At 32.7% G+C, this 17,223-nt stretch overlaps 1 protein-coding gene across 10 annotated transcripts in view; it reads right to left on the bottom strand.

The window, feature by feature from the left end:
• The window catches only part of LOC145254565 (dual specificity calcium/calmodulin-dependent 3',5'-cyclic nucleotide phosphodiesterase 1A-like), a 1,571,136-nt gene that overhangs the window by 928,577 nt on the left and 625,336 nt on the right, over positions 1-17,223 (bottom strand). For 2 of the 10 annotated variants that reach the window (XM_080113154.1, XM_080113162.1), the window contains exon 1: positions 3,462-4,501. The exons of the other annotated variants lie outside the window; for them this stretch is intronic. In XM_080113154.1, coding sequence (XP_079969280.1) covers positions 3,462-3,522 — 61 coding nt within the window. In that variant the 5' untranslated portion in view covers positions 3,523-4,501. Of the gene's footprint in view, positions 1-3,461; positions 4,502-17,223 lie in introns of those variants that run through there. 10 annotated transcript variants of the gene reach the window in all.

Below are 17,223 nucleotides of genomic sequence, written 5' to 3'. Positions count from 1 at the left end.
TCTACCATAAGTATTAAAATGTGCAAACAAATAAGAATTAAAACATATCGCGACTTTAGTGCCCTATGAAAATGTCGAGTAGGCACAGCCGGTGATATAGAGTTTTATGAGGATATATATATATATATATATATATATATATATATATATATATATATATATATATATATATATATATATATATATCCAACACATTTGAAAATAATTTCTGACGAGGACGCTGCACAGAACGTCTGAAACGCGTAAAAACGATTTCAATGATTTAAAAACATTATTACAATTATCCAAACATAATTCTCAATGAAATGAAAAACCAAGACACGGAATAATAAAATAATGTTAAAAAATACACATTGTTGGTGACTACCCCCTTATTTAAATATATATATATATATATATATATATATATATATATATATATATATATATATATATATATATATATATATCCTCATAAAAATCTATATCACTGGCTGTGCCTACTATATATATATATATATATATATATATATACACATACATTTGTTGCTGTTTTTTGTGGGGGGGGGGGACTTCAAACGATGAATACGGTTAATATTGGGTTCGCCTCAAAGCTCATATTTATTTAGAAAGTCGCCCATAATTTGTTTGGACGTATATATAACATTTTTATTTATTTATTATTTTTAAAACAGTAATCTACGTACACGCGTGTTTCGAGTTAACTAACTCTCATCAGCGTCGACTGTTTTTAGGGATCGAACTCCAGACTGTGTATACCACAGTCCGGCGCCTTAACCGTTAGGCCACGAACCCTAAATGAATTTACTGTTCATTTTTATCGCTTATAAATTTACATTTGTTGTTGTTGTTGTTTTTTTTTTCAAAACACGCGTGTACGCAGATTACTATTTTAAAAATAATAAATAAATAAAAATGTTATATATACGTCCAAACAAATTATGGGCGACTTTCTAAATAAATACGAGCTTCGAGGCGAAGCCAATAATAACCGTATTCATCGTTTGAAAAAAAAACAACAAAAAAACAACAACAACACCAACAAATGTAATATCACATAACATCACATATATACATAAAATGACACAATTTGCCATCTGAAACTAAAAGAAATGCTCATCAAATCAAGAAAAGTAAGAAAAAAATCAAGAAAAAATAAAACTCTGTCATATTTAACCAACTTTGCCTCGACAATGACTTGCTATATATATATATATATATATATATATATATATATATATGTATATATATTAGGTTGTTGCAAAAATAATGTTGTTTTTCGACTTGGAGTTGAACATCAAAAAACATTATTTTTCACCAACCTAGTATGTATATATATATATATATATATATATATATATATATATATATATATATATATATATATATATATATATATATACACTAGCAAAAGTACTCGTCGTTGACTGGGTTAAAAAACAGCCTACAGAAAATGTACTCTGATTTATGAAAGTATGATAGGTTATGAAAAGGAAGGGTTGTAAAGAGATAGCTTCAAATTTGGGGGTATCAAAACAAAAGCAAAATATGATGAAAGTAAAAATAAAATAGATAAACTCCATTATTTATTATGCCATACCAGTTCACACTGAAACACTTATCATAATATTCTATGGATCTATATTAAAAAACCTTGTTAAACTTTGTGACATATTTACATTCTATGGAGGTCAGGCACGAATGAACACCCCATGATTTTATTATACTATATTTTTTCAAACTCAAACATAATTATCAAAGTATACTTACGCAGATAGATATGAAACGTCTTTATTAAAGTTTGTGCCTATTTTCATTCTATAGAGGCCAGGCGCGAACGCATACCCCCACAATGTTATTATACCATGTCTATTTAAGTTAAAACATACTTATCAAAGTATTATTATGTACATCTATATCAAAAACACTTGTAAACGGTTTTTTTTTTTAATTTTTAATTTTTTTATTTCCATACTTTGTGGACCAGGCGCGAACGCATACCCCACAATTTTAATGAACCACCGTTCTGCCAGATCAAACATACCCATTCCTGTGTCTCGATACATCTTCTATCATTATATGTGATCAGTTTTCTATAATAGTCAACCATATAGGAGCCTATTCGTGACCCCCACCCCCCCACACACAGACGTTCAGCTTTATATATATATATATATATATATATATATATATATATATATATATATATATATATATAAAGTTCTTTTCTTATTTTTTTTTTTTATGAATCCATCATTATGGATTTCAGAATATATTCTCGACAATCCAGTGAGTAATATGGCCACATTACTTTTTCGTAAAATTTACCATTTTAGGGGTGCACTTGCCCCTAAAGATCTTTTACTCTACTAAACTTATGAACAAATCATTATGAACTTTGGAATATATATTTTTTGACAAAAATACTGAGTAACACGGACACATTATGTTTTTTTTTTTAAACTTTACCATTAAGAGGGTTCACTCATTCAAATTCATACCCGCCTTTAAAAACAAAGAAAATAAGTTAGGTGTCAAAAATTTGATAGAGAAAATAATTGCTCTAACATCAAATGTTGAGTTTTACTAAGTAATACATTTTGATAAGGATTGTTGGTGCATGCCCACGAGTGTTAATAACATGTATGTGCTTTGTATAATGCTAAACCATTGAATTTATTATCGTTATTTATGGAATACGTATTCTAGGCAACAGGTGAACATTTAGTGATGATGCTACCAAAACCGTGCTATACACATCCCGTCTATGAGGCAATCAAAGTATACCATCGTTTCACAGCCACTGCATCGCCCCAACTTCTTCGAGTTGCGATTAAATTATACTTTAAGTATAATACTTATAAATTATACTTTAAGTATAATAATTATAAATTATACTTTAAGTATAATACTTATAAATTATACTTTAAGTATAATACTTATATTTTTTCAATTTTTCGAATGATCCTTTTATGTTAAACTCAAAATAAATCATAAATGTTTCAGATGTATCTCGAACATTTCAATTCTTAGTGGAATCATCCACACATTTTGATTATAACTAAATACACATTTGCACACAAATGTTAATATTTTGATTATAAATACTTTCATTCTTTCTCTTAGTTTTCACATCAATGTTGTTTTTTCTTCTTTCAAATAGTTCAAAGTTGTGTTCTAAACGCCATTCTTACTTTTCACACATAGACCCAAGTTTCCTGATTTTCTGAACTAAACTAAGGAGAATTTCAAAACATTGAAAAAAAAGTTAAACCTCAAACATTCAAATCATTAAATAAAAGTGCCATGTGAAACAGAAACCAGAAAACTTCAAGGGAAGTCTTGGACAATAACAGTCACTCTTACAACATAGAACAACAATATTGACACTAGAAGTGAGTATGTGTGTGCGTGGAGAGAGGTGATTGTGCATCTCGACTAGGTGGGGTCCTGTTTCTTACCTCGCATCATTTTAAGTCTGGCTTTCCGTGCGTCGGCACTTCTGTCTGCGTCGAAGCTCATTTTAGTGTCGTCAAGAGGTAAGGGAATCGCGTATTTTTGTTTTCTTTTTTCTTTTTGTTATAAAGAAAGAATAAGTTGTAGTAAAGTAAATATCTCCAAGCGTGACGAGGATGATTAGCTGAAACGAGGTGTTCACCCGACAATCAAATCAGTAGACCACATCGAATGTGTGAACATCAATGTACACAACAGTACGGGATGGTCGTCGGAAGAGAGAAAGGAGAAACCAAAGAAGCGACACACAAGGAGTGCGCCCTGGGAACCTTCCTTTGCTTTTCTAGTGGTAAGGGAGGTTTCGGTGGTACCGCTATCACCAACATCTCCAAGAAAAGCAACGGCATCGGTTAAAGAAAACGAGGAGAGAGAGAGAGAGAGAGAGAGAGAGAGAGAGAGAGAGAGAGAGAGAGAGAGAGAGAGAGAGAGAGAGAGAGAATTATCCCAAGCAAATGTCGTCTTAGACTTTCAAGACGGGAGGAAACGTGTCGCGCGTGCACTCTCCTCTTTGCTATCCTGGAAAAGTATAGCTTCGGTGAGAGTGCATGAAACCAGCAGTTGCGGATGATGAGAAACCATCAAGAGTGGGAGAGAGGTGAACGAGAAATGGTTAGGGGAAAGAATGGTGGGTGGTTCTGGTTGATGACAGTCGGTTGAATATGGGTAGTTAAAGAAGCGTGCCGAGGAGTTATAGTAATATGAAAAATAACAAGTGCTGGCAAGTAGTACGCAGTTTCGTGTAGCAGTCGCATCAACAGGCTGTTCATATGTTTTCCATGACCGTGCGCACAATGGGCGGGGGGAGTATGGGTTGTTCAATTCTATACGGGCCTTGTTGAAGCGCGTCTTCGAGCAAACAATGTTACGCACTGATGCTTTCCAAGTCATTCGTTTTTTCTTTCAAGCACTGCACCCGGGCACCCCTACCATCACTGCCTGCACCCCTACCATCACTGCCTGCACCCCTACCATCACTGCCTGCACTCACTCGTTTATAATGTAACATCTTTCTACTTTACCCTTATCATTCTACTCTCTCTCTCTCTCTCTCTCTCTCTCTCTCTCTCTCTCTCTCTCTCTCTCTCTCTCTCTCTCTCTCTCTCTCTCTCTCTCCGTTCTTCACAGGTTTAAGACTTTTTTGCGTTTTGAGTGATTCTTATTTAGTATTCAAATACATGTAAAGAAATTATATATAAAAATTTCAAACAGAAAAAAAATAATAATAATAATTACATTTTGTGCTTTCTTTTTGTTTTCTAATTCCTCTTTTTTTCTTTTTACCACCGTTTAGTAAACTTTACCAAATGATTAAGAGTGTTCAAACACACCGTTTCATCAATAAAACACAACAGGAACAAGTGTGTTAACGGGCGTTCCTAAAACAATGTGTAACTTATGGCAGAAATGCCTAATATGTATCTGAGGAAAGGTTTTATCCACGAAAAATTAAAGACAAAACTGAAAAATATAAAAAATAATAATAACTCGCGGGACCAATGAAAATTCCACAGGGGTCTCATTCATATTGATGTTGGCATTCTGTAGATGTTCAGTGTAAATGGTATTATTGTAGCTTTTTTGTAAAAACTGCAGAAGTATTTATCTAAGCTAGCACACACGCCCGGCGTAGCCCGGTGATAAAGTACGCTTAAATATGATAGTTTAATTCTTGCAGATTTCGTATATAATATTATAGAGTTAATATTCTATCGATTTTTATATATTATAAAGTTTCGATTTCAAAAATAAAAAAAAATATATCCATATGGTTTGGGTGCATTAGTTTGAATTGAAACTGAACCGAGTGCCATCTGCTACAATCGAAACCGAAACCAAAACTTATGAAGAATTCTTGGTAAAATTATTTATTACAAGAAATGGAAATCCATAACAATTAAACGACAGTCACTCGGATGTAAGCGTGACACACAAAACAAACAACACACACGCTATCCTATTAATATATAGATGATGATGATGATCGCATCTTATCAGTGGCTTTCAACAATTTTTTGCTTGATTTTCAAATTTAAGTTAAAAGAAAAATATGCTTCTTGGTACTTGCCAATTTTATCTCTCTCGTCCACTCTTTATCTCTCTGTCAGTCTCTCTCAATTTCTCCCTCTCTCTCTCTCTCTCTCTCTCTCTCTCTCTCTGTCAGTCTCTCTCAATTTCTCCCTCTCTCTCTCTCTATCTATATATATATATATATATATACTAGCTGTACCCCGCCACGCGTTGCTGTGGCTCAGTTTGTTAAAATAGAACACATTCCTCAAGAAAAATTGCGTTTTGTTCGTTTATTTACTTTTATTATTTTTTGCAATTTTTTTAATCAATAAAAGTTGTTATTTTTTTCCCCAAAAAAAGGATTAATTTTTTACCATAAATTGTTAGGTGAAAGTTTTTTTTCAGGAAAACTTGCACTTTTTTTTAAAAGAAATTTGGCAGTAAACGTTTCTCTTTGAAAACGGAATTTTTATTATAAAAAGAACAGATGAATGCTTTACATGAACACTGTAAATAGTTATGTGAAAGTAGAGAAAAGTTTGATTCTTTTTTTCAAGAGAATGTACAAATTATTTTTTTTAACAGATGTTCAGAAAATACACAGGATAATACTTCCATCATTAATTATGCAAAAAAATAAATAAAATGTTGATTTAGTGTTTCAACATTATGCTTATAAATTACGATAAAACTTGCTGAGTATGTGCTGTTTTACGATTGTTGTAAAAATGGAACGGAAACTTAAATTTCGCTTCGTTTTAATCTTTCTTAATTTTTTAATTGTGCCCCCACCCAAACGAATATAATAAAAACAGTAACATTCAACAATTGTACTTTATGTATATAAAACACAAAATATTAAAAAAAAAAAAAAAAAGTTAATAACGAAAGGGAAATAATTCCATTTTTAAACGAAAAAGTCAGTTTGGTATATCTTCTTGTTATTTTTTACATAAGTCCAGCTTACCATTCACATTGGAAATGTCGACATTTATAGGTTGTCGGGTACATTTACAACGAATAAACACTCCAATCTAGTAGATGTATCAGAATTTTTGTAGGAACTTTTGACACCCTATCACGAAATTGCAAATAAAATATAAAAAAAAAACTTGTTTATTTTCTTTATGGATTATACTTCCAAAATAAACTATTAAAGTTGTTTTAAAAGCAATAGAAATATTTTTTTATTTTTTTAAAAACAGTAATGAATTTTACGAACTCAATATTTTTCAATTTTTAAACTTTAAAAATTGTCAAAATTTTTCTATTGATTCTATTTTTACGATATTTTCAGAGTCAATGTGAAATTTTATGCTCTTTCCAATAAACCGAATATAATATTTTAGACAAACGTTTTTTTTAATTCACGCCCCCTCCTCATTTTCAAGTGTCTATTAAAAAGTAAATAATTAATTTACTCACCAAAGTTTTATATATCACAAATTGAAGATAAAAGATCAATAAATAATATATTCAAATTTAAAAACAAAAAAAGTAGTGTTTTTTTTAGAAATTTACCTGTAAAGTTCGAAGTTTAAAACCTGTTTTTTTTTTTAAAACCACGTTGTTTTTTTTTTGTTTTTTTTTTAATGAAACCTTGGTCCTTGTTCCTTTAATTGAAAAAACAATTAGGGCTTGAATGACATTTTTCGAGGAGTTATAAGCTTAGAAAGACGGGGTGGAATTATTCACTAATTTTCACGAAATTTCTGACACACCTACCAATCTAACCATGTTAAGAACGGCTTTCAGAATAGACACCCTTGCCAGCATACCCGAAAAGCTATAAAAGTTGACGTGTCGAATGTGAACGATGAGTTGGACGTAATGTAAAAATGTACCGAATTTAAAAGGGAACGAAATTCAAATTTCTGTTCCATTTTTACAACAACCGTCAAGCAGAGCATTCTATGCAAATCTTACCTAACTTACTGTATTAATGCTATTTTTTTAAGCAAAAAAAATATATATTTAGGTTTGGCTATAAATTCCTAAACTCATTTCACCCTAAATAATTTAGGTGACTGAAATAAGAATCTAATTGAATCTTTAATTTCCTGAATAATATGCGAGAAATTCATTTTTCTTCGAGTCATATCGAATTCATTAATACGGACTTTAGGAGCTTTTTTTCGTAATGTTCCTGTAAAAATTATTTTTTTATTATTACAAATTACGATGCTTTATGTATATAAAAAAAGCAAAAATAAATTCTTGCGTTTTTTATTTACTACTGAAAACCATAACTTTAGTAAAGGTATTTTTTGTTTATACAAAATAAAACATTTTCACTAAGAGTTAAGTAAAAACAATTAGTTCATTATATTCTGCGATCATTATTTGATAAATACTGCAATTTTCATTAAAATTGGTTAATTTCCTGATTTTTGGTGAATTTTTAAGTAAAGGGAGGAGTCAAAATATTTATACACTTTGAACGTCGGCATTCATTTTGTCTGTACCTACCATTTTTCGATGAATATTTGATAGCAAAGCGACCACGTGCGGTTAATTTAAATTAAATTTCAATCATGGTTACATTATAAATAATCATGTGATTAAACCCATTGAAAATTTACCGATATTGTAAACACATTCCGTTTACATTAAGCCTGTAGTGTTTTTTTAGTGATGCAATGTTGGCAACTGAGATTTAAAAAAACCCGCGACATCAGGAGAAAGAAATGTCCAGAAAATCGCTAGATTTTTAACTTTTATCATCTGAAATTTTCAAAAATCGTTAACCCCCCCCCCAAACTCCATATTTTAACTTCCTACCATAAAAAATTATAAATATAGTATATTCAATATGTAAAATGTTCCGTGTTTTCTCACTATATGTTTCTGGAATTATATTGAAGCGGTTAGCTCCTCAGAAGGCTTACATATTTTATCGGCTAGTTTTACGTGTTTTTTCAGGGAGGGTATTTGTTTTTTGCAGGAAACAAATCATAAACTCAAACTTTTTATAATAAAAGTTAAATTAAATATATACTGCAAATTAAACATCACAATAATGGTGCAATATATTTTGAAATTAGAAAAATAAAAAACCAAAAACACTTTGTTTTAGCATGTTAAAAGTATTTAGGTTGGTAGATAATTAAATCCTACTGTATTGTAATTAAACAGGGTTGCTTGGATCGTATTTTAAACTAAACTTCGGCGGTTGGAATGCCCCCCCCCTAAAATGTACTTGGAAAAATCGATTTTCTAGCAAGATTTAAGAATGGTTAGCCGAAAAAAAGGTGAAAAACAAAACAAATAATCAATAAATAATTGTTACCAAAGGCTATAAATGCTACTTTTTTTTACTTACATGAATGAGTTTATTTTATGTTTTAAAGTATTTTCAAGCGCTTTTCTTTATTTTTTAATCTAAAATTGCAGGTGTGTGGGTGCCAAATATCTCCAGATTTTCTAGAATTCCCCGCTAGATTGCAAACGAAGTCTCCAGATCTAGCAGGAAAACCGCTAAATTGGAAACACTGGTCACGTGACAGAAAGCGGTAATAAATAATTGTCCTTAAATAAAAAAAATGGCCTATCGGTACAAAGAAAACCACCTATTTATCATAGAAAAATTAAGTATAATGCTATAATTAAAAAGAAATATATAAAAACACACATGGATATAGTAAACATATTATACCAAAACGTGGAAGCCATCCGTCCAGTGGTTTTTTAGACTATTAATTGCGAACGAACCAAGAGTTACATTTATATATATATATATATATATATATATATATATATATATATATATATATATATATATATATATATAATATAATATAATATAATAAAAATAAAAAATAAAACGAATATATATATATACGTTTTATTTTTTAATACCGTTTTATCTGTTCGGTTACATATGTTTCGGTTGCCGGACCATATTTACGATCCAGCAGCCTCGTCAGACCTTACAGAAATGGCTATTATTATTTGGAAGAAGGATTTTAAAAGAAATACGAGAGAATAAAAATACGAGAGAACAAAAGGAAAAAAAGAAAGAGGGGAAGAGAAAATAAGGAGGGCGGAGATCAACAATAATTAAATTTTGAAGTTTAAAATACATTAGATTCTAGTGTGTGTGTGGGGTTAGTAAATTCAGCTAGGCGTCGGTGAAGGTGTAGTGATATAGGAAGGGGGAGATAAAAGAGAGGGTTAAGGGAAGGAAGGGGGAGGAATTTTAATTTTGGGTTTTAGGATTTGGCTGTATTTAGTAAAATTGTTTAGCTATACACTGGAGTATATGGATTGATGGGAGAGAGAGAGAGGGAGAGAGAAAGGTTAAGTGAACGTGTCATATGCGTTTGGCAGGGTTTCATTTTAAAACGCTCGCAGTGGCCACAGCAAGTCCAAGCGTACATCTGACAATGAATTGTTTTAGGCAGTTAAGAGTGAATACATATGCCAATACATGCGCACACACGCACAGATACATACTCATATAAACACGTACATGCATATATATATATATATATATATATATATATATATATACACACACAAATACACACGCATATATAAAAGTATATCAACATATATGCATACAACTGCATACGCACATACAAATATATACGGAAAGTATGCGGAAACATACATGCCAATAAATGCACACACATGCACACACCCATATATACGTATACATATAGGCATGCGTATGCATATATATACATATATACACATATATATATGCACACACATACACATACTTATACTTACTATCCTCGAGTGCCTAAGGTCTCTCTGTACAGGGGTTTGTCAGAAATTCTGATATGAGGACACTTCATTGGAAGTAAACCCTGACTAAATATTCAAAGAAATGGTGTGCTATCTCATCAAGCCATCCAGCACGTCCCTCAGTTTGCAGACGGGGGCACCCCCTTTAGCAATAAAGGGCAGCTTTGAATAAGAAATAAAAAGCCGTGGACAATGGGGAAATCAAAACAACATATGAAAGAAAATAAAAACACATACTGGCAGGTCGGCACCCAGGATAAAAAGGGCCCTTCAACCCGTTCATACGCCAGGCGGGAAGATGCAAACAATGGTGTAAACCTTCCGAACTCTGGAAGTGGCTCTCCAACCATGACAGAGGATAACCAGGGTCAGCCATCAGGCCTTGATAACAGAGGTCCTGGCCCCCAAACATCAAATTCAGCAACAAGAAGAAAGAAAAATACAAGAGGCTTAAAAGCTCAGCCGTGGTCTGTTGCAGAAAAGAAGGTGCTATTGTTTTGCTACCACTACTCGAAGTTCGAAAAGTGGAGCAAAACATCCACTGACATTCTTACCGAGAAAATAAAAGATACTAACCTACCTGAAGAGAAAAAATCTACACCTATTGCCCGCCTGCGATCACTTATTTCGCAGATAGGAAACTATGTATCAGAGGAAGAGCAAAATGAAATTAAGACTGCAGCTCTAAAGGAGGCAGAAAAAGACTACATTCCTATTATGGAAGAGGAGAACATTCGAAGAATGGAGTCAAGATGGACCTGGGAAGAAAAGTGGATACTGATGTGGGCAATGGAATATGCTCAGGCAAAATATTCCAAACAAAAACAAAGGACAGAGACTTGGAGGGAAATATTCTTCCATTTCTGTCCAGGCAAACGGAATGTCCCATCTCCAAAAATTAGGTCACAAAGATACAATAGCCTAAAGGTGATGAATGAGGAAGAAATAAGACATCTAAAAACAGAAGTCGCATCCCTCATTAAAACAAACCAGAACCCACTTCAAAACCCCATAGAAATACCACCCAATAACCTACCCATATCTATGAATGGAAATGAAAGAACCACAAATAGTCCCACACTGGACCTTGATTCTTCAGCACCAATGCTGACAAGTGAAATACCACAAACACCAGCAATACTCCCTCAGGAAATGCCCGAGGTGGATGATGACCAGTTAGTCTTGGAAGAAGAACTATGTAAGACCATTGAGGAGGTCCAACGGATGGGACTTCAAGAAAGACAAATGCTGCCTAAAATAACAACCACGAGAGCAACAAAGGTAGCAATAAAAAGGGTTAATGTTGCTCTCAAGAGACTAGTGCCATATAGCACAACCCTGACTGAGTTAAATCAGGTGTCTTATGCCTCAGGACTCTACATTGTAAGGAAAGTAATGCCAACATTCCAAAAACAACGGGAACCAGAGGCAAAAGACAAAATATCACGCTGGAAACAAAAGATCCAAAACCAGCTTAACCTGTGCCAAAGGGAATTGTCCCAGATTAAACAATTCCTAGCCGCCCCTGCTGTACAGGGACGACTGAAGAACATCATCGGCAAACTCAGCAGGAAATATGGTACAAAAGCAGGACAGCTACAAAACGTAGCTAGAGAATTAGAAGGAAAAATCCCAGCACTTTCCAAACGCATTAAGAAAAGAGAAAGCAAGAATAGGGCAAAGCATGAAAACAAAACATTTAAGCAGAATGCTCGGTTATTTTACCGTAACCTAATAAGGGACACTATAACGGTGAATAACCCGCCCAAAATGCAAGAGCTGGAGGATTATTGGAGGCCTCTCTTTGAGAACGAGATCACCCATAACAAAGAGGCTCAATGGATCCATACCATTGAGAGGAGCCTAGAAAATAAGCCAGAGATGCCGGAGCCAAAAATAACAGCTGGCACTATAAAAACGAAGCTAAATGGCGTCTCAAATTACAAAAAGCCTGGCATAGACAATCTCCCCAATTTCTGGCTGAAACAACTAACATCATTACATGGGCATTATAGCAGTTGTTTCAACAGAATATTGAGCGGTGAAGAAACCACACCAGAATGGCTATTAAGAGGAGATACAACCCTCATAGCAAAGACAAAAGAAACGCAACGCCCTAATAAATACAGGCCCATTTGCTGTCTCACTACCACCTACAAACTCTTCACTGGCCTTGTTGCGGACAGTATATACCAACACCTCTCCTGCGCCACATATCTTGAAAAAGAACAAGCAGGCTGTAGGAGGGACTGTCTAGGTACCAAAGACCAGCTCTTAACAAATAAAACTATCTTAGAAGACTGTAGGAAGAGACAGCGAAATTTAAGTATGGCTTGGATTGATTATCAGAAGGCTTATGACAGTGTACCACACACGTGGCTTCTACGCTGTCTAGAGCTATATAAGATACACCCGATAATCAAACAGGCCATAGCTACACAAATGAAAATGTGGCAAACAAACATGACATTAAGCCACACAAAAGGAAATATAAGGGTGACGGACGTAAACATCAGGCGAGGAATCTTCCAAGGAGATAGTTTATCCCCTTTACTCTTCTGCTTGGCAATAGATCCGTGAAGCAAACTTTTAAACAAAAACAAATGTGCTTACAATCTAAGCCAGGACCGCCGACAAGACCCAAACAAACGAATTAACCACCGGCTCTTCATGGATGACCTCAAGCTGTATGCCAGTTCTGATGCCGACTTAAATAAACTCTTGCAAGTCGTACATAACTTCTCCAGAGATATTGGCATGAAATTTGGACTGGACAAATGTGCCAAGTGCTCCATCAAATCTGGGAAGAAGATCGAAACTGAAAATATACAGCTTGATGAATATACCACCATCAAGGACCTAGAAGGGCAGGAAGGATACAAATACCTTGGCATAGAAGAGAATGATACCATCCAGCATGCCAAGATGAGAAACAAAATTGGAAGTGAGTACATACGCCGAGTCAAGAAGGTATGCAAAACAGAACTCACAGCCAGAAACAAAATAACTGCCATTAACCAACTAGCCATGCCAGTGGTAACATACAGTTTTGTTATTGTCGACTGGCCACAAAAAGACATAAATAGACTAGACACTAAGACACGTAAAATGCTGACAATGTATAAAGTAATATACAGAAACCAGTGTCTGTCTAGAATGTATCTGCCCAGATGGAAAGGAGGTATGGGGCTCTCGGAGATTGACCATCAACATCGTGCAACTATTGTGATCACCGGACAATATCTGATGAGCTCTAAAAACCCAACTCTCAAGATGGTACACCAACATCAGGAATCAAGAGCCAGTAGAACAACATCCATCACAAAACTGGCCAAACATTTTGGGGAAGACTGTCTTACAAGTGAGACAGAAACAGAAAAGATACCTGCGACTGAAATAGCCAGAAAAAGTCGCCAGAAATACACTAAAGCTTTCCATGACAAGAAAGTTGAAGAATGGGCCAACCAACAACGGGCCAAGTATTTTCTGGACGAATATAACCAAGACTATATTGATAAGGAAGGGTCTATAAGCTGGCTAAAGGATGGATCGCTCCACTATGACCAGGAGAAGTTTATAATAGCTGCCCAAGATCAAGGCTTGATGACCAATGCGTTTAAAAAAATGAGTGGTCTCAGCAAAGACAACAAATGCAGGTTCTGCCACACAGAAGTAGAGAGTGTGAGCCACCTGATTTCTAGCTGTAAGGTTCTGCTAGGGGACGGCTACTATACAATGCGACACAATGAAGTATGCAAATATCTCCACTGGACGATCTGCAATAAGTTAAATATCGAATGCAGTAAGAAGTCATGGGAACATATACCCGAAAGAACAGTTGGAAACAAGTCATATACCATCCACTATGACTATGCAATCCCTACAGCCACATACCTAGAAAACGGAGCTATGAAACCCGACATTGTAATATGGGACAAGAAGGAGAAGGAAGCAACCTTGGTGGAAGTTAGTGTCCCGAATGATGCTGGGTTAAACAGAGCTGAGAGGGAAAAGATTACTAAATACCAGGGTCTTATGTATGACATGAAAAGAAACTGGAACCTTAAGAAGATCTCTATCATTCCAGTAATTATAGGAGCAACCGGACTTATGAAAAAGAATTTTACAAACTATCTTACAAATATACCAGGTAAACCAAGTGCAAAGGAGATTCAAACAATTGCACTTAAAGGGACGGTTAGAATCTTAAAAAGATCTCTCGGTTGGAGTGTCTAAAATAGCAGGTGTATGTTTGGCATCTGGTAGGATGCCCCATCCCTGGCTTAAACAAAATGATAAGAAAAATGAAAAAATAGAGAGAAACATACACATATGCACATACATATATCTTCAGTAGGATATTGATGCATATATACATACATACAAACACACATATGTACACTTGCATTCACACACTTATATAATAGCCTACATATCCATAAATAGATACATACATATACAGACAACACGTATACACAGATATGTGTCTGTTTATACCAAGTAAATAAAGTAAAGTTAGGATAAAAAATAAAAAATAAAAGAGTGTAGTTAATAATGGTAGTTTAGGTAGACGCATGATAAAATATGTTCCAATATATATTAATGTTTTAATATTTATGGATCTGTATGGGTTTGTTTTGCTGATTATTGGGGAGCTATCTAAAAAAATTATGATCTATATTATATTTTTCATTATATTTATCTTTATTTTTACTGTTATTTTATTTTATTATTATTATTTTTTTTTATTATTTTTATTTATTTATTTTTCATCTTTTTATTTTCTTTTTTTATTTCTATTTTTACTTTATTGTTATCTTTATTTTTATTCTCTATTTAGAAATCTAAAATTTTATTTTATTTTATTTTAGATTATAATTTTTTTAAATAGCTTAAACCCCCTCCCCATAATCAGCAAAGCAAACCTATACAGATCCATAAATATTAAAACAGTAACATATATAAGCTCTATTTCCTATTTGGTTTTATCGAGCTTTTACATCTGGCTGAGATAATTTTATAAATATTATTTCTTTAATATTTATAATATACTTTAATTTTACCATTTTGGATCATTTTGGTTAATGTAATTGTAATTTTTATTTTATATATATATATATATATATATATATATATATATATATATATATATATATATATATATATATATATATATATATATATATATATATATATATATATATATATATATATATATATATATATATATATATATATATATATCAAGATAAAATATTATAAGGTCTAATATGCATCAATTTTCAGTATTTACTTCAACAATGCTCATTACGTGATCAGCAGTAGCTGGTAAGAAAATATTTATGGAAATTAAGCTATGCAAAGACTGCTACGTTTCATCACATAGATAATTGTCAGGCTAAAATGCATGGAATTCGTGTTCCCAGATGTTTATATATGCACATGTTGTTTAGTCTAGCTTACTAACCAATCAGTTGTTGTTTCCATTCCAGGTTGATGTTTTCATTAGCCGTTGGAAAGATTTCTCTTAGACAGACATTCAGCTAACTTTTATTTTCTTCTCCTTTGCTCTGTTTTCAAGAGTATGACACTCTTTTTTGTGAATGTGTCGAATTAATAGGTAACACGTGTGTGTTTAGAGCACTCTTTCTATTTAGGTGCTGGTTTATTTTAGTTTTGCATTTAATTATTTAATTTAATTTTATTTTTCCCATATATTTTTATCGTAAAGTAAAGTTTATTCTGTGTATACAGTAGTTTGCTATTTCAATTCTTCAGTTTAATAGGTTTTAAGGGGCTTTAAAGTTTAGAATTTCAAATTTTTTATTCAGTCATAATCGTCTAAATTTCCACAAATAGTATGTATAGAAAATAGTATGCATAAAAATAGTATGATAGGCCAGTAGGCCTATCATACTATTTTCCACTAGATTGCCATTGAACAGTCACTTTCTTGCTCCCAGTTATGGATCGTTCGTGCTGTTTTTATACTGCATTTTTTTATTATTGAATGTGCTTTTATGATCGTAATATTTAATTAAAAAAGGTCACACTATGTTATTAAAGTTTTCTTTGGCAAATATCGTAGCTTGGTAATCAAACCTTTTGGTTAGGCATTTATTTTGTAATCGACAAAGTGCACAAGTTGTGCTGTTATAACGTTTCTCTTCATTATTCCTTATTTCTATTTAGATGATCACTATTCTAGTTTGGGTTATTAATATTTCTGGTTGTTATATTTTGGTTCTTAGTGTTATATTTATTTATTTTTTCATATTTTGTTATTATTATTTTTTTTTTACTGTTTCATTTTTAATTTATTTATTGTGTGCTTTAACTATCATTTCTAAGTTTTTGTAGCAACTATAGGACAGTTTTAGATTATTTTTATTAAATATTTTGAGCAATGGATTGGTTATGGGGGAGTATTTTTCCATAAGATTTATGGGATTTGTTTCCACATTTAGGTTTTAGCATCTGCTTTTAGCAGTGTATACCAAATTATATTTTCTTTTTTAATATTTTTAATTTTATTATAGTTATTTAATTTTGATGTTATGAACCGCAGTATTTTTCGAACTGTGTTATAAATTTTGCTTGACTTCTTAAATACATTTTCATTGTTAGAGTTATTGCTAAGCAGGATTGCTGTTATCCGTTAAATAAAAGTAAACTCCACGTGTATATATAAAAACATCCTGCAACACGAATTCATGCATTTTTTTCTGATGATTCCCTATGTGATTGAAATGCCTCCGTGTAGCTTAATTGCTCTTAATATATTTTGATAACTTACTATATATATATATATATATATATATATATATATATATATATATATATATATATATATATATATATAGAGAGAGAGAGAGAGAGAGAGAGAGAGAGAGAGAGAGAGAGAGACATGCACATTTATAGATTCTGCCCAGAATGGGAAGGACT

The sequence above is a fragment of the Euprymna scolopes genome, chromosome 30, assembly GCF_053919585.1.
Source record: "Euprymna scolopes isolate OS-2025 chromosome 30, ASM5391958v1, whole genome shotgun sequence".
Classification (NCBI taxonomy): Eukaryota; Metazoa; Mollusca; class Cephalopoda; order Sepiida; family Sepiolidae; genus Euprymna; species Euprymna scolopes.
The sequence above is the reverse complement of the archived record's forward strand: the minus strand, read 5'-3'. Positions and strand labels throughout refer to the sequence as shown.